Source organism: Protopterus annectens, chromosome 14.part0 (assembly GCF_019279795.1).
Source record: "Protopterus annectens isolate FY-2018-M chromosome 14.part0, PAN1.0, whole genome shotgun sequence".
Classification (NCBI taxonomy): Eukaryota; Metazoa; Chordata; order Ceratodontiformes; family Protopteridae; genus Protopterus; species Protopterus annectens.
In genome coordinates, this window is record NC_056748.1 from 490,589,256 (window position 1) to 490,614,880 (window position 25,625).

General features: G+C 35.6%; 1 protein-coding gene across 2 annotated transcripts in view; it reads left to right on the plus strand.

Annotated features, from left to right (window-relative positions):
• Nucleotides 1-25,625, plus strand: part of SLIT1 (slit guidance ligand 1) — a 3,022,655-nt gene that overhangs the window by 2,832,494 nt on the left and 164,536 nt on the right. For both annotated transcript variants that reach the window (XM_044056244.1, XM_044056245.1), the window contains exons 32-33: nt 19,162-19,399; nt 22,321-22,451. In XM_044056244.1, coding sequence (XP_043912179.1) covers nt 19,162-19,399; nt 22,321-22,451 — 369 coding nt within the window. The remainder of the gene's footprint in view (nt 1-19,161; nt 19,400-22,320; nt 22,452-25,625) is intronic.

Here is a 25,625-nt window from a genome sequence, read left to right on the forward strand (position 1 = left end):
CACCACCATGGGATTTAAATTTATTACTACAAGCCTTAATTTGTTCTCCCTTTGAAACAGCAGCTAAATGTGATCTTAAATTCCTGACCTGGAAAATTATCTTTTTAGTTGCAGTTACATCAGCTACAAGAACTTCAGGTATTATCTTCCAAGTTTCCATATTTGATTTTTCATAAAGATAGGGTTATGTTATGAACCAATGCTTCCTTCCTTCCTAAGGTGGTATCAGAATCCAACATCAACCAGGTCACTAATTTGCTGGTGTTCTTTCCAAAATTTACAAATAAAGGTGAATATATGCTGCATGTATTGGATGTTCACAGACAATTACTCTACCTACACAGAACAAATGAGATTAGGAAGACAGATCAACTATTTGTTTCCTTGGCACATACTAAATTGGGTGACTGTTACAAAGGTAACTCTAGCTAGATGGTTGACAGATTGCATTTTATTTATCTATAACAAACTGAATCTCCCCTTACCAAAGCCATTCAAAGCTCACTCAACCAGAGCTATAGCAACTTCATCTGTCTTCAAGTCTAGAGCCTCTGTGGATGAAATATGTGCGACTGCAACCTGGTCAAATCATCATATTTTTATCACTTATTACAAAGTACATCTAGTCTCAAGGGGAAAAGCAGTCTTTGGCAAGTACTCAGGAATATCCTTCCTTAGAGTCCACCCAGGATTTTTAGTAGCTGGGGACTCTTGTCTCATTAATTGAGAATTGAATGAAAATTGACAACATCGGATAAAGAAGTTATGTACTCAAACTAACATTCCATCTCTGTTGACCAGTTTTATTTTCCTCAACTCCCCACCCACCAGCTCTCTCCTTTTTTAATAGATGACTTCTGGAGGAACAAGAAGCTTCAAGGACAACAATGTCCTTTGTATTGAACTCCAAGTATGGTATACCAGTTGTAGTCTTACTGTCAAGCAGCAAACGAGGTCTGAGAGATGTTAGGGGTTGGTATATTATGGGTAGGGAAGGAGCTTGAGAGTTTGTGGAGGCCATGAGCTAGTGTAACGGCCAAGTCAGATCCGAGGATCAGATCCGAACCCATTAGTTGAGTTGGAATGAAAATGGAAAACACAGATGGAATGTTATGGTGAGTAAATAACTTCTTTTTTTGCAAATTGAATTTAAAGTCAGTACTTCATTTGGATAAAATACACCCCAGCCTCCCAGCAATTTCATCTAGGGATGCTGCTTTCCTGGGGTAATATTTCAAGATTATTGTAAGCATTTCTTAAATTACTGTGATACATTGCTTGGAGTCTTTCTGAATTTGTATTGCTGTGTGGTATTTTTACACATTTGAAATCTCCAATTTGTAGTTTAAGGGATCTTAAAGGAATGGGACTTTATAGAACATTTTCTGAAGTGCACACTGGCATCTTGGGGATAGAGTAGTTGCAGTGGTTCATGGATTTGTCAGAGTTTTTTTTTAAGTACTGCCTATGGAAAATGGCACTGTGCTGAACACTTTGACACACAGGGCATACAGTGGATGTAAAAAGTGTGCACGCCCCTGTTAAAATGCCAGGTTTTTGTGACATAAAAAATGAGACCACAATAAATCATTTCATAACTTTTCCTACCTTTAATGTAGCCTATAACCTGTACAATTCAATTGGAAAAACAAACAAATCTGTTAGGGGGAAAAATATAAAAAACGTACAATAAGCTGATTGCAAAAGTGTGCACAACCTTAAACTAATACTTTGTTGAAGCACCTTTTGATTTAAATGCAGCATTCATTCTTCTTGGGGACACACCTGCCATCAATTAAAGAGAGACTGATTAACCCCAAATAAAGTTCAGCTGTCCTAGTAGAATATTCCTGACATTTACTCAGTTATCTGATACAGCAAAAGCTATGGTTCACAGAGAACTTACAAAGCATCAAAGAAATTTCATTGTTGAAAGGTATCTGTCAGGAGAAGGCTACAAAATAATTTCCACAGCATTGGATATACCATGGAACACAGTGAAAACAGCCATCAAAAAGTGGAGAAAATATGGGACAACAGTGACATTGAAAAGAACTGGACGTCCCTCCTAAATTGATGAAAAGACAAGACAAACGCTGGTCAGGAAGGCTGCTAAGAGACCTACAGCAACACTGAAGGATCTGCAGGAATTTCTGGCAAGTACTGGTTGTGTACTACATGTGGCAACAATTTCCCGTATTTTCCATATGTCTGGGCTATGGGGTAAGGTTGCAAGACAGAAGCCTTTTCTTACACAGAAAAATATCCAGGCCAGGCTAAAATTTGCAAAACAATACATTAAGTCTCCCAAAAGCATATGGGAAAATGTGTTATGGTCTGATGAGACTAAGGTTGAACTTTTTGGCCACAATTCTAAAAGGTACGTTTGGTGCAAAAGCAACACTTCTCATCACCAAAAGAACACCATCCCCATGGTGAAACATGGTGGTGGCAGTATCGGGCTTTGAGATTGCTTTTCTTCAGCTGGAACCAGGGCTTTAGTCAAGGTGGAGAGAATTATGAACAGTTCCAAATATCAGTACTTTTGACCCAAATCCTTCAGTCGTCTGCTAGAAAGCTGAAGATGGAGTAATTTCACCTTTTAACACATCAATGACCTCAAGCATACATTCACATCAACAAAAGAATGGCTTCACCAGAAGAAAATTAAAGTTTTGCAATGGGCCAGCCAGAGCCCAAACCTAAATCCAATAGAAACTCTGTGGGTGACCTGAAGAGGGCTGTGCACAAGAGATGCCCTTGCAATCTGACAGATTTGGAGCGCTTTTGCAAGGAATAGTGGGCAAATATTGCCAAGTCGAGATGTACCATGCTGATAGACTCCTACCCAAGAAGACTGAATGCTGTTATTAAATCAAAAGGTGCTTCAACAAAGTATTAGTTTAAGGGTGTGCACACTTATGCAACCAGCTTATTGTACTTTTATTTTTTATATTTTTTCCCCTAACAGATATTAATGTCTGAGAAGCTTCAGTTCTAAAAATTACCCTTGTCCTCTTTCACTTGCTGTTCAAATGCAGCTTTGTTTGGATGGTGCTTTGTCTAAGTAAGAGGGGTGGTAGCCTGGCAAAGTCTGTATGGCGAGTAGTGATAGTGCTTGACAAGTCAGTCCGAGCATGCTATTAAGCATGTACAATGGGTACAGCTAGAGCGTAAGGAAAAAAACCATCTCTGAGCACCACTCCGGCATCTCGACCCTCAGTTTAGGAGGAATAAATGGGCCACAGAACTACTATCTACAAGGGGAATGAATGGGACAGTTGAGTGGATAGGGGAAGGCTTGATGTTCACCAGGGGACATAGTTACACAAAGACACATTATCCCCACTGTGAAGGGCTGGGTTACATACATACATACACACACACACACACACACACACACACACACACACACACACACACACACACACACACACACACACACACACACACACACACACACACACACACACACACACACACACACACCTTATTAATCATTTCAACCTTTGATAGTTAGATCTTCTTTTTAATGAATGGTTCTACTACCCAAATCTAATTTGACATTCGTTTCCAAGCGATTCAATATTCACATCTATACAACCAATAATGTTCTTTCTGATGAAGCTCCAGGTTACTAATTCCCACCTTTGGACTCTTACTAACCACTTCTACATAAGGAAGGTAAATTTCTGTTTACATTATTGTGAAAAACTGAAAAATGAACTAAGTGTTTAGGAACACAGTGCTATGTGTGTAGTCTCTCTTTTTTGAGGGGGAGGGATACATGGGTAAAATAGCAGCATATTTCTTACTGAGATTGGATCTGTCTGTTAAATTTCATCAGATCTTATTTATATTGAAAAACATCAAAGGTTAATATTGAGACAATGAAACTGTAAGGTTTCCAGTTACCACCAGGTTGCACAATCTTGGAGTTTGCCCGCTGAGATGCACTGAAGTGTGTAGAACGCTTGTCCCCAGTCAAAAAAAGGTTATTTTGTGGAAATCATGAATGCATTTTTGTTCCCTTTGTTCTCTTTCTATTTTATAGTTGGTCAGTCTATAGAAATGCCATAGACCCTGTTTTTGTTAGTTGTTTATTTTTCTTTTGCTAAGCATTTCCATTAACAGTACCTTGTATATTCTACTCCTTTTCTGAGTTTAACTTTTATATCTGTGCTTCAGTCTCAAAGCATTTTTGTGTCCCTAGAAAAATACATTATACCATAATTTCTCTTCCTTTCTAGTTTCTACTCATTTGCCTTTTCCCTAACAGCATCTTCTATTTCTTCTTCAGTCTACTGATATATTTCTGTTTTACTCTTTTCTGTGTTCCATATATTTTCTTCCTTCACCATCACTGTCTTTTTTGCATTGTTGTTTATTCTTTTTCATAATCTGTTTATCTGTATTTATTGTTTTTTCTCCTCCCACAAATGTTGATTAAGGTCAGTGTTTGTAAGGGTGACACTTATTAACTACAAATATTATACTGAGTAGTCCATGTACTATAACCCTTCACAGTGTAAATAGTTTACCACTTTTGCAGATATACACTTTGCCGCACTTAGAAAAGATTCCCTTCACTGTGCTACATAACAAGAAACACTTTCTATGTATCTACCACTATAAATGTAGCCTCCTTCATTTTAAACTTAGAATTCCATCCCAAGTATGTAGTTCATTGAAATACCCTCAGTTCAGCCAATATTGTGTCTCATGCTTAGCTAAACATCATTTAAGTGACCTTGTCATTCCAAAGAAGTACAGAAATGTGTCTTCATAATGGTCTAGAAATTGAAATGTAGCAACATAAACTACAGAATGAAAAGCCATTATTATTCAAAAATATGAACAGCAATTGGTTATTCTCAGGTATGCGGTTATTACAAGTTGAGTATTGCAAAAAGGAAGAAGTCTGGTTCCAATCAAAAGAAAAATAAAAATAAATTAATGTGACTGTGATTAAATGAAAAATGCCATAAACACAATTTTCTCCTTGCAATTGAGCATAAAAATAGATGCAATCAGCTACATATTTAAGGGAAAAAATATAGAAATACATGCACATACATACACATGCATGCAGACACACACTGTAATACCCTAAAGTTGAACGATATATAAAAAATAAAAAGAAATGCTCAAAATATAATCACAGTACATTAAAAATATGTGAAAACTTCCTAATGTGAACAGTTGGATGCATGTGTGATTGGTGACTCTCTTTAAAAAAGTAAGCAGCAGTGATTTCAATATCTAATGCACTGCACGCATCAGCAAATACAATGGCAGGTAGGTACAGCATGTCACTAAGCTATCCCCAGATAGTGAAGGGTGTAAGATCTGATGCAACAGAACTGAACTTTCATAATGAATATTATTTTAAAAAGTTATGAAACTTCTTTTTAAAACATATAATTGTATAATACCAATGTATAATGTTTGTATGTATACAGATAAAGTTGGTTTATCTGCTGCTGCCTTGGTTTCGCCACTTGGGCTTCACCCTCTTGGCCAAGTCACAGCAGCATTGATTAAACCCTGCAATACCCACATGGGAACATTATTATTGTTTAAATAATCAAGTAGTGCAGTCTATGTAAGCATACAATGTATGTCCTAGAATCATTCCAGTAATATTGCTAATCTAAAACTGTGCATGAAAAAGTCTTCCACAAATATACGGACAAAGGGTGTGTGTGTATATGTATATATATGTATATATATGTATATATATATATATATATATATATATGTGTGTGTGTGTGTGTGAGTTTATATATATATATATATATATATATATATATATATATATATATATATATATATATATAGTTTTGAAAATCACATTGTAACTAGGATTAATGTCTTCAAGACAAATTTCCTTGTTAGAAAGTCTTCTTTGTAATACCTGTAAATGAATCTAATGGCAGTCTTAAAATGGGTAGCTGTCACAGTTCCGTCTAGATGCTCAATTTTCTCATTCTGCTTTTTCTCCTTCCATGGTTTCTTCTTTACTTGCAGCCTTGTCAGTAGTATTTCCTGGCTTCCCACCTTTCTCCTGGAAGTTGGATTTGTCTCCACTGTCAATAAAATGGTTGCCCAAATGTAACATATTTTCATCCTTGGATCCCTTCCCTATTTCAGTGTTTTCTTCATCATCTTGTGATGATTTATGCTAGTGCTAATCACATCTGGAGTCACAGGTTGCTGGTTTCTTCACTGGCTACTTCATGTGCCAATAGGAGAGTCTCCCTTATTCCTTCAGCCTTTCGGTTTCTGCTTCCAGGTGTGTTTTGGTCTGTGATAGTCTATAAATATGCCTTTATTGTTTTACTAATTAGCAAAGTTGTGCTGACTACGTAGATAAACTAAGTGTGTAACCTATTTTAAGAAATATATAAACAATGTCTTATTTGTGAAAAATCATGTTAATAGATTGTGAATTTTAAGAATATGTATAGTATTTATATAATAAACCACCCCTATTCAACATCGTAGGATGAGTCTGAGTTAATTGTGCTCTTTGCAGACATATGAGAGGCAAATGCTCAAAATCAGGGATAATTTTCAGATATTACTCTTAATTCACTTAGAAAGTTAATAGAACAGATTTTGCATCAGCTTGCATTTTCTGAAGACCAAGAAATGTGAAACTCTGTCTGTTATGACTAAGTGATTGAATCCTTCCGTGAGTTACCAAAAAAATAAATAAATTGGGTAGGACAAAAATATGAAGCAAAATCAAGGAGATTCTGTAAAATTGGGGACAGTTAAGAATTATATATTCCATAGTGCTGTATAAATAATAGCATATGAGAAATCTTACACAAATTTTTATTTAATATTTACAAAGTCAACAGAGAGAATTCTTCAACATCACTGTAGAATCATCAATTTCGTATTCACCTATTTGCTTATTCCAAAAATACCATTGTTGATGCACCCAAGGATTTGAATGTATTAATATCTGATCAAATACCTGCCACTACACTGCATATGTAGAGGCACCCTTCTTCCTTGTAATAAGCAGGGGCTCCTCATACCATCAGACTGCAGGGCTGTAACCCCCCCCCCCACCAGCTGGGAAAAGAAAGAAAAAGATTAACATTTTAAAAAATAAAATAGTACCTAGCATTTAAATAATACTGCTTAGCTACGAGTCCAACTGACTTGCTGTTAAAGGCCCGGAACTCGAACTGTCCGTGCATTTATGCTCAGCGAGTTCCAGGTTTACAAAAAAAAAAAAAAAAAGTTTCTGTAAATCCAGACTGCTGTAAAACCAGTCCAGATTAAGAAGAGAAGGCATCAGTGTACAGATGCCCAGAGGTCTATGTGGTTTGTAACAGCGGTAAACTGGAAGGGATCAGACTGCCACATCCGCAGTCACATACGTGATGTGGATGGCTAGATGGCTACTGATTGGTTCTCGTTCTCTTCCTGCACTTTGCGTGCTGAGAAAAAGAGAACGAGAAACAGTCAGCAGAAAATTGGAGTTCATTCGATCGGACAGCAGACAGAGCAGTGCCGTGCACCTTCAACTTGTTTGACCTGTTGCCTGGATTGGAAAAAAAACTCATGAGAGCCTGAAGTGTAAAGGTCAGTGGCAACCATGAATTACAAACCTGATGAAGGAGAGACTAAAATAGGCTGTCTGAGCATTATGATACAGGGTATGGGAAAGCAGCTCCATTAGTGCCTAATTCTTAATGTAAGAAATTTTATTTAATTTTTTTGAAAAAAAAATCACTTATTTGTATGTGTTCTCTGACATAAGAACATTTTTGTTTTCATTCCTTTGGCTTTAAAGTGCTGCTGGCACTGTAAAGTGATATCCAGTTAAAATACTGTTTATGTGAGCAGGCTGAATAGCCTTTTGAAAAGTACTATATAGCTGTTTTTTGAGGTTTGTCTCATACATTATGGCATCATTTATTTTATCTCAGCATTTTATTTAGTAATATTTCTTTTTTTTTTTTTCAAATTGAATTTTATTAACTTTCATTTCATATACACAAACAGAACATAACACAAGAAGATGCAGATTAACATGAGTGTTCATAAAGAAAATAACATACAAAAAACACATATTATCTACAATATGTACAAAGTGCTGCTTTGGACAAACCCCTAGACAAAAATAATTGAGTTATATTTAAAAAAAATTACAAATAGAAAATTCACTAAAGCTAGACAATACTGACTGTGATTACAGTCACATATGTTTAGATCAGAAAAGATAAGTGTTAATGCATTGTTCTGAGCCACATACCAAGAGGCAAAATAAGAGGGGAACGAAAATTTCCTAGAACACATAACAGGAATGGTACTTAGAGGTATCCACTATCAGTACAGAAAAAGGAATTTAATTATCAGAAAAGTTCAAATAGGGTATTCCAGAACTTCTGAAATTAGATGCATTTCTTGGGACTTGTTATTAAAAGTTTTTGTGAAGTTATATATGTGACCTTGACATTCCTGAAGCCACTTCATGACATCTTAGTACAATCTACCCAGTGTTTGGTAATGTATAATTTGACTAATGAACATAAAGTTATTAGAATGTGAAATTTAAATTTCGATAAAATTATTAATTGGGATATGTAAAAGTGCCATCTCCCCCGAGAGAGTTGATTTATGGTATCCCATTTTGTCTAGTTTCACCTTGAGGGAGCACCAAATGGAGTGGGAGTACCTACAAAACCATAAAATATGTATAATGTCCACTTGAGGGTAGGAATAGCAGGGACATGGAGTTGAAATATTCGGGTTAAATTTGTTTAAACGGACAGGTGTGAAGTAAAGATTATTAGGATAATGAATTAGGTGTAAATAAGTTTTTTGAAAGGGGAGAAAGAAAGAGTAGATTTAATAGCAGATAATTTCTGTTTTTCTGATAAGTTTGATACTTGCTGGTTCCAGTAGTCTGCAAATAACACATTATCTTGGTGGAGTGTTGCAAAGATAAACTTGTATGTTAGGGATAGCATATTCTTGTTAGTTGATAAAATTTCCAATAGTTTAGAGACCTGATTAAGGTCTGCTTCATTTATAATGTGAGCATAAGGCAGAGAGGCAATAAGTTCCCTTATCTGATGCAGAATTATGATACATTTTTGGACAAATTTAGGGTATCACATAATTTTGTGGGTGATAAATCCCTAAACTTATGGATATCCCATACGGTAAAGGCTTTGATTTGAGGGTAATTGGATAAATTAATCATATTTCTATTCAACATGAGATTAGGGTTTAGATGAATAGGCTGTAATAGGAGGAGCCCTTTTTCCAAGTTAACAAATTTGACTAGTTCTTGAAAAGATTTCATTTTTTCCTTTAGGATATGGTGCAATTTTGATTTGTTAAGAAATAATGGGTCTATAAAGAGAAGAGCTTTGGGGTTAAGGTTATTGTCTAAGACACGATTAAACCACATATTAACCCAGAGAGGGGATCGCAAATGGGCGTTTGGTTTGTGATTAGCAATTTTAATTAGTCTACTAGCATGTAAAATTCTGTAATAAATTTGTAGGTCTGGCATGCCAAGACCCCCCTTATCTTTTGGAAGTGCAAGTCTTAGGTAGGATACCCTGACTGCTTTTGGATACCATATAAATTTCGCAAATGCCTTGTGAATTTTTGAGAAAATAATTTTGGGAATGGATAAGAGAGATGCATGGAAGAAGTATAGAATCTTTGGGAAATATTCATGTTGATAATGGATGTTTTAAAAAGCATAGGGAGTTTTAGCTGTTGCCATCTGGACATATCTTGGGTTATAGTTGACCATAATTTCATTAAACTGGAATGTAGTACAGAAGGTGTGGCATGGTCATAACTAATTCCTAGATATTTGAAGGAATATACTATGCGAAATGGAGAGTCTATAAAAACATTTTCTTTATGAGCTAAGGGAAAAATTGGGAAGATACAAGCTTTATCTTGATTAACCTTATAATCCAAAATGTATGTAAAGGTATTCAGGGTTGTGATTATCCTCTTAGTGTTTGATATGGGGTTTTCAAAATAAAGGTTCAAGTCATCAGCAAATGCGGTCAGGCTTATTTTGGTGTGTAGTATTTTAGGCATTGAATGCTATGTTTTCTGAAGCAAGAGTAGAAATAACGGTTCTAAGTAAAGGTTAAAAAGAAGGGTTGAGAGGGGCATCCCTGTCGGGTTCCATTAGAAATTTTTATTGGCAATGAATATTTCTTGTTCATATATAGGTGTGTAAAGGCACTGTTATATAAAGATTTTAATAGTATTAATAAAATGTAAAGGTATATCATAGTGTATTAAAACTGTGAATAGAAATTCCCAATTAACCCTATCAAATGCTTTGCAAGCATCAAGAATCATGGCATATCTTGGATTTTTGTCGTAGTAATGTTGATCATGGTCTCTAAGGTTAATGTGTTGTCCCATGTATGTCTATTGGGCAGGAAACGTGCTTGATCATTAGAAATGAGGGAGGGGATTGCTTTTTTTAAGCATTTCAGCTAATATAGAAGATCGGATTTTGATATCAGTATTCATTAAAGAGATTGGCCTGTAGTTGTTAATGTTTGATTTATCCAGGTTATTTTTGGGGATTAGAATTTTCTTGGACTTATTAATATAAAGATCCGATATCCCATTACTAGAAATAGAGTTAAATAGTTTTAGTAAAATGGGAGCTAATGAGTCTTTAAATGATTTATAAAAGTCTGGGGTGTAGCCATCAGGGCCTGGGGCTTTTCCTGATTTGAGGTTATCAATGGCATCTATCGCTTCTGATTGAGTCAAAGGGGCTGATAATGTTTCTTTCTGAATTTCATTTAATTTAGGAAAAGTGATTGTACTAATATAATTTTCAATCTCTGAGGATGGGGGTTGGTGATCATTGCTAATATATAAATTTGAGTATATCTGATGAAATCGAATGAATATCTGGGAGTCTGATTTAAATAATTTACCTTGTTGGCTAATGAAGATTATTCTGGGAGAGGATTGTTTGTTCTCAATCAATCTAGCTAGAGTTTTAGAGGGGGTATGTGTCCAGAGAATTTAGCGATAAACTTTAATTCTTGTAGGGAGTAGTTGTATTGATGTAAGTCGAATAATTCCCGTTTGCTTATTAATCATATCATTTTCCAAATTTAAGAAATGTTTCTTTTGGAGTTTCTTATCTAATTCTCTAATTTCCAATACGAGACCATTCTCCTTTTCTTTCTTTTTATTTTTGAGAAATGTAGATTTTTGAATGAATATACCTCTAAGGATAGTTTTACAAGCCGCCCTTTGAATGTCATATGGGATACTTGAGTTTGTGGGATCATTTGCACACACTCATAGGGCAGAAATTATCTCTTCTTTCACTACTGAGTTGAGTAAGATGTTGTTAAGGGACCAGTTAAATCCGTTGCTATGGGAGGGTGAATTTTGATTAAAGTTTATCAACAAGGTGATCTTAGAGTGATCCGAGAAGAACCTTGGTTCATCCACATATTTTATTTGCCAGTTTATTAGTACTTAAGATATTAAAAAAAATCTAATCTTGACCAGGAGTTATGGCACCTTGAAAAGTATGTGTATTTATTGTTATTGTGTGTGACTTCTCCAAAAGATATAGGGTCAATCAGATTAAAGTCTGCTATTAGATCCAGCAAGGCAAGGGAGGCTTGTAAATTGTAAGGTTTGGATTTATTAGAACAGTCAATATTGGGATTAATTACAGCATTCCAACCCCCCCCCCCCCAGAATAAAGTGGTGATTTGTAAATTTTAATAATAGGTTATATATTTTCAAAATAAAATACTGTTGTCCTGAACAAGGACCATATAGGTTTAAGAACATAATTTGATTTGGTAATTGGTGGGATTAGGCACATGAAGTAGCACCATCTACCTTCTTTATCTGAACCTCTGTCTAATATAGTAGTTTTAAATGAGTTTTTGATCATGATTACCACCCCTCTAGAGTTAGAGCTGTTACCTGCTGATATAATGTCTTTTATCCACTTCCTACTTTTTTCTTTGGTCCAATCATCATCTACCATATGAGATTATTGAATATATGAAATGTACGCTTCTGCTTTTAATATGAGGTGCATTAAGAGATTTCTTTTATTTTTGTCCTGGAGACCTCTAACATTCCAGGATATTATTTTGCATCTATTGTTCATGTTTATAATAGACTGTGAATCTAGAGAAGTTTGGTATAAGATAAGTGAGAAAGGGGAAATAGTTATGTGGCTCATAAATCAATGTTAAGATGGGAATGTGTGTAAATTTAGTTGAAAAAGCAGCACTAAACTCTCTCAAACCTGTCAGTGTGCCTACCCACCTAGCTCCTTTATTTGAGAGAGATAAAAATGAAGAAAATAGAACTAAAATTTTTATTAAGGGAGTTGAGAAGTTCCCAAAGAAAACATAAGAATATTTACAAACTACGTACATCATTAATGCAATTCCAAATGTCATCATTAAGTACCCTACCTAGCATATCCACTCAGCTCTTACTTCAAAGTAAATGCCAGATATCTAGGGGGTGTCAACAAAGGTAGTAATGTATGTAAATATAATTAAAGAGATTTAAATGAAATAGAATAATCCAGATTAATGATAAACGTGAATAGGGATATCAGTTATTAACCAAGAATCACAAGATGAGTAAGTTTAGTTAATTAACACCTTGTGTTCAGTTTTAAGTAAATGCTGGCAGAAGACTTTACCTAACCCATTCCTTTATGAAAAAGAGTTTCTATCTTACTCAAATTAACTCGGGAGTCTGTCATCTACTTTATACAAGTATATACATGTTAAACCTTTTAATAACACTACAAATTATTTTGTTTCCTGTATCTTAACTTTATCAACCTTATAAAAGTATAGGAGGTAAAATACTATTTACTAAATGAAGACTCAATGGGTCAGGTATAAGGTTGTTGCACATTACCCATCTTGGGAATTAAGCAAATGTTGACTTTTCAATTTGTTGGTTGACAGAAAGTCAACTTCTGAGTTAAAGTAGGAACATTCTGTATAAGTATTGCAAAGTGGAGTAGAACCATATCTTACAATATGAAACAAGTCAATCAGCAGAGTGTTGCATATGAACCATATATAATCCCAGACTATAGTAGTTCTAAATAAGAGATGTTGAGATTAATTAAATTACAGATCACTGATAATATGCTGACTTAAATAAAATGTATGGCTATCATTGATCAGCACATCACTAGTATAGCAGTTATGCAATAGATCCTGTCATCAACAAAACAACCTTCTTAGGTAAACATTGAAAAAAGGTTGGGTAATCTGTCTGCCATGATGGCATTTTGTTCCATTTATTTTTCCTTTCCTTCTTTTCATTTCTTACCCTGTACGTAATATACAGATACATAAAACAGGTATTGCTTGTTTAGGACTGCATAGCTTCACTATAACTATAAGTTTAACACTAGAATCAGAGAACTGTATCATTGATTAAGGACTGGAGTAGCATGAATTGCAAGAAAGCTTATATATACTAAACTGTCTTGAAACAGGTATTTGACAATACAAGGGAATGACTCCAATAGCAAGCTCAGTCGAACATACATACATATGAATATTACAAACAAACATAGAGACAATTAGTAATCTGTAAGAAACCAATCGCACATCAACCCATTGGGGGAGGTGTCTGCATGTCAATTGCATTGTTAACATTTTAGTGAGCCGAGAAAAGAAAAAAAAAACAGAGAAAGCCCTGATTCTATGACTGCCCATAACACTAATCTAAGCATAAGGCATTGTAATGTAATTCTTTGTATCCAAAGTCAAGCAGTTGATCTGTACATCTTTGAAATTGTCAACACTGAGGAAAAACAGGCTACATCAGATTTAAAGTAATCCAATATGTGCGTTAATTGTTTTGTAAAGACATAAATGCTTTTAAATATACACACTTCAAAGTTATAGCTATCCTTTACAAGTACTAAATATTGCTTTAAACTCAAAAAAACAAGCAGGGCTATTTGCAATAATAAAGTTTCGCGAACCTTAATGCTAACTATGAATAACCAGTGTATTTAAAAGAATATGATTAGTAACAGCCTTTAATACCAAACCAAACCATGAAATCATGCCACTTTAAAACAAGCGAGAATTCTCCTTCTGTAGTCGGTGCAAAATACTGTCAAACAATGCCCTTGGCACACCGAAAATAGAGTTTAACTGCAAACCATAAGCGTGAATTGTACCAGATGTTAGAAGTCACCAGGCAGCACAGTAGAACTCATTAATGAACGGTAAACGTAAAAGGAATGTAGTTCTATAAACTTGCACTTTGTTTTCAAAAGCCATCTTTCAACTTGTGCCCGCAGAAAGGCACTAAATGAAACAACCCTGAACAGCAATGCTTAGGAGGTGAGGTGACCGTGTATGCTATTATTTAAACTTCTATGGTTCCGGTACAAGAGACAAGATAATAGCTACCCCTGCCCATGTTGGTATAGTCATAGATGAAAAGGGTCCACAAATTGACATCTGTATCTTATTAATACATAATGAAATAAATCGATCTTGTATTATTTCAGTGAAATATCATGATGTAAACTTGTTTCGCAACACAAAATATTAAGGATATCAGTCTAAGTAAGTATATAGGACTTGATAAGTTGACCTTTCCTAGCATTATTAATGAATTAAAGCAATAGCCACCGATTTAACTTCTCTTTTAACTGAGTGGTAAATTTTACTTAGATTGTATTGTGCTCCAATGCTTATGCTGAATTAAAAACCTATAAGTTATAGTTTAATAGTTTCTCAACTCCAGCACATTTTACTTACTAGTTAGATTTCTGCCTGCCAACTTTTTAGAAACTTTTAACTACTGCATTACAAAATGATGGTCATTATATCATAGCCATGTAAGTGCATTTTTTTAAAAACCTTAAACTGTTGCCGTACTCTTCAAACCGTGTAATAACTAATTACTGAAACAATTTCCAAACGCATCTTGACAGAAAACGTAACTTCTATTAATTGTGCAGAATTGACTTCAACATTTGTTTTTTTCTTCTAACTGCCTTATCATGAATTACACCTGATCTGTTACAATATCAATTCTTGCTGTTCCTTAATTGGGCCTTTTTTCCCTATAGTCCTGCCTATATTTTAGAACCTCTAAGTAAGCTTCCTTAGACCAGGAAAATGGTCAGCATCTTTCTGTAGGACATATTATTGTGTACTAATTTATAAGAACTCTCATAGCATATGGGGTAGAGTTAGCAACCAAAGCCTGAATCCCAGCAGTTACAATATCTCATATAATGGACCTTAAAAGTGAATGCCTTAATGACTTCTGAGGATGAATGCATGACATGCAGTAAATCAGAATAAAGGGCAATGAGTACAATTCTAGCTAAAAAGATAGTAAAAATTTAGAAAATAAAACATTTTTTGTCTGCATATTACTGTCATATCCTTAAAGCACTTGATTTTTTCCAAACACTCCTCATCCCAAGAGACAGTCTATTTTGTAGCAACCATATGGAAAATGATTAAAATACAAATTAAAAATTAACAAGTAACTTGTGTCAGAATATCACTTCAAGAATACATGTCAGGGGAAAAATTCTGAACATTAGATTAAAACAGGTCTATTCTTCAGAAGACTTCACACAGAAACACACTTGATTCACTTCTGCAGACAAAGGAAGTTTGAGAAACCACAAACTTTGTGAAACTTGTTCAATAGTTTATATCTATTATGATGTTTATATGGTAGGCATCCATACTGCTGTAAATGAAAATGCATTTTTTTGCTTACTGAAATGAACTCAAAAGTGATAACATTCTGGACAACTGAAAAGAGGGCATTTTATATTTGTTATAAATGGGTGTGTTTACATGAAGTTCAAAATTTACAGCATTAATTTCCTAATCAATGTATCTTTATTTTCTTGATAATTTTGACAAATAGCTGCTGCTGGGAAAAGAATTAAACGTTTGTTAATGCTGAAGGGTAGACAGGGCTGATCCAAAGATTAAACTCTAATGTGCTCATAACTTAGGTAAGTGCAGTTATACTCCCAGTGCTTGGCATATCCACTGTCTTAAAATCAGATGACTGAAAAGCCATAACAAATGTTTTCCAAGCTGGCATCACATGTAATGAAGGCTTTTGCAATTTAAATAAACAGTTTGAGGCAATGTGTCTCACCTCTGCGGATCTCCAGTGTATTCTAAAGATAAATCTTCCTTTTCAGGGCTTTACCGTTAAGAACTTGATGTTAAAGCCTTTTAGCTGCTCACAGGAACATCACCGGTACTCTTTGCATTAGAAAAGGCAACAGGAAGTAACTGAGGATTGTTTGGATCAAGAAGGATGTTGTACTTCATAAAAAACTGGCGATGTCACAGAAAATGAGACCCCTGTGCAACACACCTTCGCACAAGTTCTACAGGCTAGCAATTACACTCTATTTTCGTATTAGATGTAAATTCAGAAAATTATAAAATGGAAGATGTTAAACTGAGCTGAAAGCTATTAAATAGAACCAGAAAGTATACTGCAGTCTCCGGCAAGGAAAACACCATGCTAAATTTGTTACCTGCTTATTTTCTTTTAGTTTCTGATTTTTTTCAATCGGAGATTTACCAAAGCATTTGGTAAAGATCTGTTTAGCTTCCTTCAGTGAGGACATTGTATATTTGATTTCTTTATGGTAGAAAGATAGATTGTTTGGAAAAAGCATCTGGAATTTGATTTGCGCTTGACAAGGTCTGCACAGAAAGGAGAAAGTTTACGGCGTTTTTCTTTTATTTCTTGGGGGAAGTCTTGGGAGATAGTAATATTGTATGCATTCCATATGAAGTGCTTTTGCTTTTTGTAGGTAGATAAAATGGTTTGCACATCTTGGAAGTTGAGTAGTTTCGCATAAATGGATCTTTCAACTATGCAGTCAATGTATCTCATTTAGCTGAAGTAATGAACTGAACATTTAGCTGAAGTAATGAACTGAACATTTGTTTTAAAGTGGGAATTAACTGGTTCTCATCGAATTTTTCAGGCAGACCTCTGATGATCAGGTTATTTCTTCGACTTCTTGCCTCCAAATCTAGTAATTTAGCTTGTATGTCAGAAATTGTTTTCTCTTTAATTTGTAGTTCGGACTTCAACTGAATGATTTCCAGTTTGTTAGATTTTGATCTGTCTTCCACTAAGTCCAATCTCTCAGCAATTTTATTGATTGTGCCCCCAAAAGTGATTAGTTGCTCTGAAAAGCTCTGAATTGTAGTTTGCAATGGAAGACGAGTGCTCTTCAGGCCTTCCATGTGGATGGTGCTCTCGGCCCTCTGTTTAGTGCCATCTTTGATATGATCTCGTTGCTGCTTGACTGTTTTCTGTCTTTTAATAGTAGTTTCCTTCTCAGGAGATGCTATTGCTGACAATTTTGTTTTGGATGTTTGAATATCCATGCCTTCTATTTCCTTAGGCATTTTAATACCGCAGACTTGTTTAGATTACATATTGTAAATGCTGACTGTTATCCAAGGTGCTGAAGCCTCCAGGCCACTAAAATCCACGTCTAGAACGTATCTGAAAGCTGATAAAGGATAAATCTATATGTAGCTGCTAATTCTGAAGTTTTGTATATTAAAAAGATAAATCTTCAATCCTTAGATGCTCCACTTTTCAGCTTGAAACTTTTATCAACCGAAACTTTTACAAATAGGTACGATTGATAAAGTTGTAACAGAGCTCTGTGGAGAGGGTGCTATTCAAACGACCACCATCTGGGAATCCCTTATTTAGTAATGGTTCTGATGATGCAATAAGTGGTCTTATTGTACTACTTTCTGTATAACAAGTGAGAAGAAAACAGGGATGAAAGCCAGGTTAAATTACTACCACTCCTAGGAGACCAGATTAGTGAGGTACAGTGTACGTACTGCATCAAGAGGAGGCACTTTCCATAAACGCGAGCAAAAGAAAATAGTGTATGAATTCTCCTGCAGCTTCAGGATTTACCATGAGATTTAAATGGATAACACCTAAGTCAGTGTTTTATTAGTAGCTACGAAGGACATTCCCAAGAAACATTCTGCCCATTTACTCCACATTTTACAGCACTTGCTTCTTCATAAAATCAACATTCCTTACTTAATGTAAACAAAATAAAAGAACTGAACAATTCAAATATAATCTTCAAAGCAAACTTAAATGTGCTTACATCCTTATATTATTCATGAAAGTCTAATCCTGAATAAATAGTACACCATTTAGCAATACTGCATTGACTGTAAAGTTTAAATCAATGGACAAAAAGTGCTATTTGAATCTCCACTAAATTTATGTCACATTTTCAGATAATTAGTAAGTAGATGACTACAATTTTGTTTATTTATTTTACCTGTTTGTTGACTGGATAAGCCCACTGGACAAATTCCCCCCTTTTAGGAGCAACCTGGGAGTACTGCCTGATTAAGTGATGTGCTCAGAGTCACACAGTAGACAACTGCAGTTGGAAGGAATCAAACCCTGTACCGCTAACACATAAAGCAGCTTATAACAGCTCAAAGCTTTAATCCAATGTGCTAACTGCCAGGCTGCTCTTTGTAGAAGAGTCTTTTCTTCTTTTAAACCCCAAATTGTTGTGGAACCTAAGTATAATGGGATCAGCTACATATGGAGAGAAGGGGCATAAAAGGTGAAAATATCACCCTTAATCTAATAAATTAGTTGACAGCTATAAAGAAACTGATCCTGAGAGACAAAATGAAGGGTGCCCATCTGATCTGTGATATTTAAAATTTATGAATGCAGGATACTGCTGCATTCAAGGGACTGATAATTCCTCCTACTGCTATATCCACTAGAGACATGATAGGCACACTGAAGTTCTTACAGCATGACACCTGTAGAAAGGACTGCATATCACAGAAAATAACTGATCCATCTAATACACTCCAAACACACACAAACATATTGCAAAAACTTATACACATTGCATTCAATGCTGTTAATCAAAATTCAGCATATTTCAAATACATATATGTACATACGAACACATGCACAGACATAGGTATCACACACAAATGCAGACTCTCAAAATTCACTGTTATCCACAGATCAACATATGACTAATGAAGTAAGTCTTACATGTGTTTACTGTTCTGTTGTTAGTGGTCAACTCTGTGATATCCCACCCCGCATCGCCTCACTTCCAACACGGTGCCAGCGGGCAGACTGCCAGAATGGTGCTTCCTGCATTGACATGGGCAACAGAGCAGTGTGCCAGTGTCTCCCTGGATTTGGTGGCTTGAAGTGTGAAAAACTAATCAGCGTCAACTTTGTGGACAGGGACTCATACCTGCGCTTCAGTGATCTACAGAGCTGGCCACAAGCTAACATCACATTGCAGGTGAGTGGAAATTAGGTGTTTAATTGAACTAGCTGCTTGCTGATTTTTGATTCTACAGAGTTAAATCATGTGTGTGAGAAACAATTCTGCAGGGCTGGGCAACACCCCCTCACCTTTCACACAATACACAAATGAAATTTACCATTCTCTTTTGATATAATATTCTGCACCTTTTAAACACGTTTCTTACTAACTCCTCCTGGCACCACTATCCTTCCTGCCATACTGCTCATCATAATTCCACTCTCTGCTATTTCACCCCATCACAGCTCGATCTCTTTCTCATTTATCTGCAGTCTCCTTCACTCTCCCTTTCTCCTTCCATTACCATTCCGTCACAATCCTACATATACCTGTACATATGCAATGTGCTTGTTATTAGCATGTTTTAGGTCATGTACTAAGTCTATATTTACTCCTTGGTCACTTCTGTAATCATTCTTTGTACATAATTGCTGTTCTAGTATGTACTCATCTTCTACAACTTCTGTATGCCTGTGCCTAAACTGATAATGATTAAGGGGGATCAGTGTTCTTCCCTGGTTAACAAATAAAATAAAATAAAAATTCATAGATAAATAAATAGAAACATTGTATTTTTACTGATAATGCCTGTACATAAAAACAATAACAGGAAAAAATAAATGTATTTTTACTGATAACGTCTAGTCAATAAAACTATTACCCAAAATAACTTCACTTCATGGGCATATAAACTAGGAAAGGAACTGAAATGTGGTGCAGTATTGCTGCTTAAATATGTAAAACTCATCTAGAACAGTCTCTGCCATACTTAAACTTCTTTCACTGCACGGCAGCGTGTGTGATAAAAATGACATTTTGTAGATGACTGATAGCACTCTGCTGTACCTAGGACCTCACTGCACTTGTGCCAAGAAGTGGAAATAACTTAATTATTCAGTCATGGGTTAACTTATACATTACAAAGTGAAATCAAAGACAGAGTGTCATTGCAGGTTAATATTGACAGGGCAGGTCACCCACCATATCACTTTACTTATTTAAATAATTGTTCATTAATATGTGGGGACATGAGAATGGAAGTTTTAACTTCTTAAATTGCCATTTTAAAAGAAATATTTCCTATAAACCTATATGTATCCTACTTAATATAAAATACCCATCATACACACATGCTTGCCATGATGCACTAACATAGATAATGACACTTCCTACAGCATCCACCATGCATGCCTTGCATATACATGATTAGTTTTTACAAGTCTGCATTAAAAAGGTTCACTGTCCTAAGGGAAAGATTGCATGGAGGAAAATCTATACACCATTCAAGTAGTTTCCACTCAGTAACTGTGTAGTCTTTGCTGCAATTTGCTACAGCGATCATTGGCTTATTTTTATATCAGAACAAGTTAGTACATAGACTGCACAGTAATCACCATGGACCCAGATACAGAATTAGACAGTTTTTACCTATGATTCTAGGGTGTCTTTACAAAACAGAATCATGTATAAATACTTGTAATAACAAAAAGGTCTTCTGCTGCCATTCACTTTTTGAAAGCTTTATTGTTATAACTTTGCACGAGAGAGTTCTTTAATTGAAATATTTCTTTATTAAGCAGGCGAAGGACTCATCCTTTCCAAATGCAAACTTTCATATGGTTACTTTGTCACTATATTGCAATACGACACCTTTCCAATGCTTCTCCCTTTAGCCTTTAACAAAGCATCTTCCACTGCTAAAGTTTGCTTCCACTGCGGTTATTCACTTGTCATGGATTTCTGGGTATTTCTTGGATTCAACGAGACGCACTTCATCAAGACTCAGCAATGCAATTTAGATTCAGTGAACATGCTGAAAACCAAAGAATTTATAAGGTAACAGTGTGGCAACAGCCAAAAGGACTATGGCACCTGGTAAATACAAAAACGTTTTATTAAAGAAAAAGGTAGAGCACTTTCGTCCCTGACCATTGGAACTTCATCAGAACAAATAAACACAATTTCACACATCATATAAATTAGTGGAAAAAAAACACCTACCAGTTAAGCTGCTTTGTTAAAACCAACCAATGAAAAATCAAGTTACTAAAATGCCATAAATACTGAAATACCAAGACTTTAAAAGGAACAGACAAAGCAGCTTAACTAGTAGGTGTTTTTTACTAACTTATATGATGTGTGAAATTATTTGTTCTGATGAAGTTCCTTTGGTCAGGAATGAAAGTGCTCAACTTTTTTCTTTAATAAACAGTTTTTATATTTACCTGGTGCCAATTTCCTTTTGGTTGTTGCCACATGGGATTGTAAAAATTAGGAGTCTTGTGGTTATCTCGAGAGCTGCCTTTTGTTTATTAATTTATAAGGTGACCCAGTTGTGTGACAGATGCACTGACCGAATTTAAATTAATGCAGTGACCAAAGTCCCGTCTATGGTGGTAAGGCAAGTTTTCTGAACAGAAAGTATTTTCTTCTTTCAGCCTTGTTCACTGAATCCAGCTCAGATTATTTGCTTTGAATTGATCAAAACCCAAAATATGTCTTAACTGGATTTCTCTTATTGCAGGTCTTGTACTTAGAAAACTGAACCATGTACATTGACCAGTCAATAAAGATACATTCCCATTTTTGCCAGGAATTCAATTCAGAGTTAGGCTTCATCTAAACAGGGTTTTACATTAAGACATTTCATCGGTAGTTTGTTTTTACTTTCATAGTATTCTTTCCTTAATAGTTCTCACTTGCAAAAAAAAAAAGATCTTAGTGACTCATACCTCGCTATAGTAGAGGGCACAACTATGGATGGCTCTTAGTACTAAGATGTTCTTATTCTCTTGTCACAGACTGCTGTATCCCATAACTGTTAATTTATATCAAACCACTGGTGATGAATATTCTTGTTCTCACATCCATTCTGCTTCTTCATTTACCCTGTTTAGGTCTCGACGGCAGAAGAAAATGGGATTCTTTTGTACAACGGCGATGACGACCACATTGCTGTAGAGCTACACCAGGGCCACGTTAGAGTCAGCTATGATCCTGGTAGTTACCCAAATTCTGCCATCTACAGGTAAAGAAATACCATGTGCAACTGTATATCTTCTAAAGACAGATGACTGATACTAAATAAAAAAATATTCAGAACCTGTATGTAGAGACGTTTATACGTACAAATGCATGAAAATTATTGTTAAAAAAGTAGAGCTGCTCAGAAGACAAAGCAGTGTGATGTATGTGTTTTCTTCTTACCTTTGTCTGTCAGTGGCTTTTTTTTTTTCCTACCAGAAGTTCAAATGTTGGCTATCTTGAGGTAATGTATGTTTCATATCCATGCACATCTGATGTACGCTATGCTGGCCTTTATACAAATTCATCTTCACTTCATGCCATCTTCATTTCTGCCAGAAATTCAGAGAGTAGACAGGTAACCACTCAAAGTTAATGTAAATACACTAGCACAACTACTATAAAATAATTTGCATTAAGCCATAATGGAAGCACATTGCATGGAAGTATAAGCTGCTATCTCTGGAAGAGTGTTTATTTATCTTGATGATCTACTCTTACGGTGAGTATGTCACACAGACGTAGTCCCTGGGATTCATTAGCAATCGTGTAGGCACTGCACTAGGAGTACACAATGTAAGCATGTTAGAGCAATGAGCAGCAGCACTAAATGAATATGCACACGGCTCATCACGCCTACACTGCTGCAAGCACCTTTTCATAGCCAGCAATAGTTTCCCCACCATGGAAAGATGCTTGCGAGCATGAGCACACAATGTAAACAAAATGGATCACATATATGCAGTGCTCAGATACAAGCATGCACTGTAACCCAGACACATTAAAGGCAAGTATGGGGAAACAGTACAGAACGAGAACTGTTATAAAAATATGTTGCAATGATCTAGTAATGTTAAAGAAGGGAAATGTTTAAAGTATACTCAACATCCCGCAGGCAAATGTGATGAAAGTGTACAAGAAGCATTTCTAACATAAAGCCTGCAATACTGATGTAATGATAATTAATGTGAATGTCAACCCTGCAGTTACTCACAAAAATAATAACGGACATGATAATAAAGAATGTGATATAGACTTAATATAACTGCAGTGTACCAAAGGGAAGTTAAAATGTGATTAACATCATATATGTCTTTCAGAATAATACACACAGTATAAGGTTGAAAGACTCACAGCTGCAATCCGACATGCTACATATGTAATTACACAAAGTACAAAGCATGGCTCCCTACTGAAGTGTCGTCACTCTAATTGTTGAGTGCTGACAACCCAGAAAAAGACCCTAGACACAGAAGAACAGCGAATCTTGAAAATACTCTTCTCCTTTAAACTTCTTTTTGCATGGGGGCAGGCTCTCCCTGCATCCCCATATGGGAAGCAAGCTCCCCAACTCCCCCAAACTTATATATATATATATATACCAACTCTGAGATCGCCATACCTAGGAAAAAAAGGTATATTCTGAGAAATGGCATCTCAGACTTAGTATATGTAAGTCTATTCTTTCAGCTATTCAGTCTCCATATTTTAGGATTCATTCTAGTAGGCCCCAACATATCTGTTGGTTACTACAATGCAAATAATCAAAGTCACACAGAGGAGAATGCACACTCCAAATGTGACATACTGCAAGTATGTGGGTCTGTATTATGTCATTGAAAAATGTGTTCATCGAACACGTTTTCATTGACCACTATACAGCGAAAACATTAATCTCCGAACAACCACTTCAGCAAATTTTTTCCCAGGGAAAAAAAATCACTTGGCCAAACAAAAACAAAACAAACTTTCAAACCCTACAAAGTGGGGGGCTGTGCCCCCCCCCCACACCCCAACTAAATATACCAACTCTAAGATCACACTACAGTGGGGAAAATGGCAAATCCCTGACAACAGCCAAGTGCTTTCTTCCACTGGGAAAAAATTTCACTGAAGTGGCCATTTGGAGATTAGTGGCTTTGCTGTATATTAGTCGATGAAAACTTGTTGATGAACACGTTTTTCAATAGCATAATACAGACCCAAGTATGTTAGCAATATATATTTATTGTGTGGACAAAAAGTTATTTTCCCTGGATGCTAGGATTTGCTAGTGTAACAGAGTGCCACTGTAATTCAATGTCATAATTAGAAGCATACATTTAGGTGGCTGTCAGGTGTCTAATGGTATATGACATTAATAACTGTCACATTATTAAAGCACTGACAGAATCAAACCACCTACATATCCACTTACAGCCACAGGAGAATAACTGCAATTGAGACATACAGATGTATGAAGGGATGGCATCAGCAATCTGTTGCCAAAGAGATGTATCTGGTAACATTAGTGTTGCAGCCAATCAGGGCTTGTAAAAGTTGCCACTATAAATTTATGTAAAATAATCATGGTTTCCTTGGAAGTCAAACTTGTAGAAATTAAGGACTGCTGTATTTGAACATCCTACCTATCTAGTTACACATTATAGAGAATAGTGTAAGACATGCAAGCACCACAGGAGAAGTCTGACATTCAAATAGTTTCAGTTCACTTACAAAACAATTACCTCATCAGTGTGTTGAACCAGAGTTGTAATGCCACACAGAACACCTGCCATTTGAAGAATGGAGACGTTCTCCCTCCACCCCACTAAAAAATTTTTACATCGCTTTCCCACTAAAAACATTACATGACTATTTTTCAACCTATGACATTGTTGTCTAAAGAATTAATTTAAAAATGTATGTACATAGTATTGTTTAAAAAAAGCAAAGTTTTCATTATGTAATTCATAGAAAATTGTAATCATTACAGTACAAACAGTATGCATAGCTACACCCTTGTGTTAGTCACAAATGCCACAAGAGAAGTCTGACTCTTAAGGACAGAGAGTGCTCTTTTGTCAGGATGCCCTCATTAGTGTGTTTCATACATGATGTTTCTGTAAAAACTGGTATAAGGGAGCAGTGATAATTAAATGTGCTATTCTCAGGAGAAGTGTATACACCACAAAGTGTCACACATGGTCTCTCTCACTCACTGACATACACACAAACAACTTCCCTGTCGAGTATTGAACCTCCTACCTTTCTAGGTTACACAGCCTAGAGAGCAATGTACTAGTCGTAAGCACCACAGGAGAAGGCAGACAATACCTATGTCTGTAAAAACTGGGATAAATGAGCTGTGAGAATAGATAAATGTGCTACACACAGTTTTGCTCTCACACACACACAC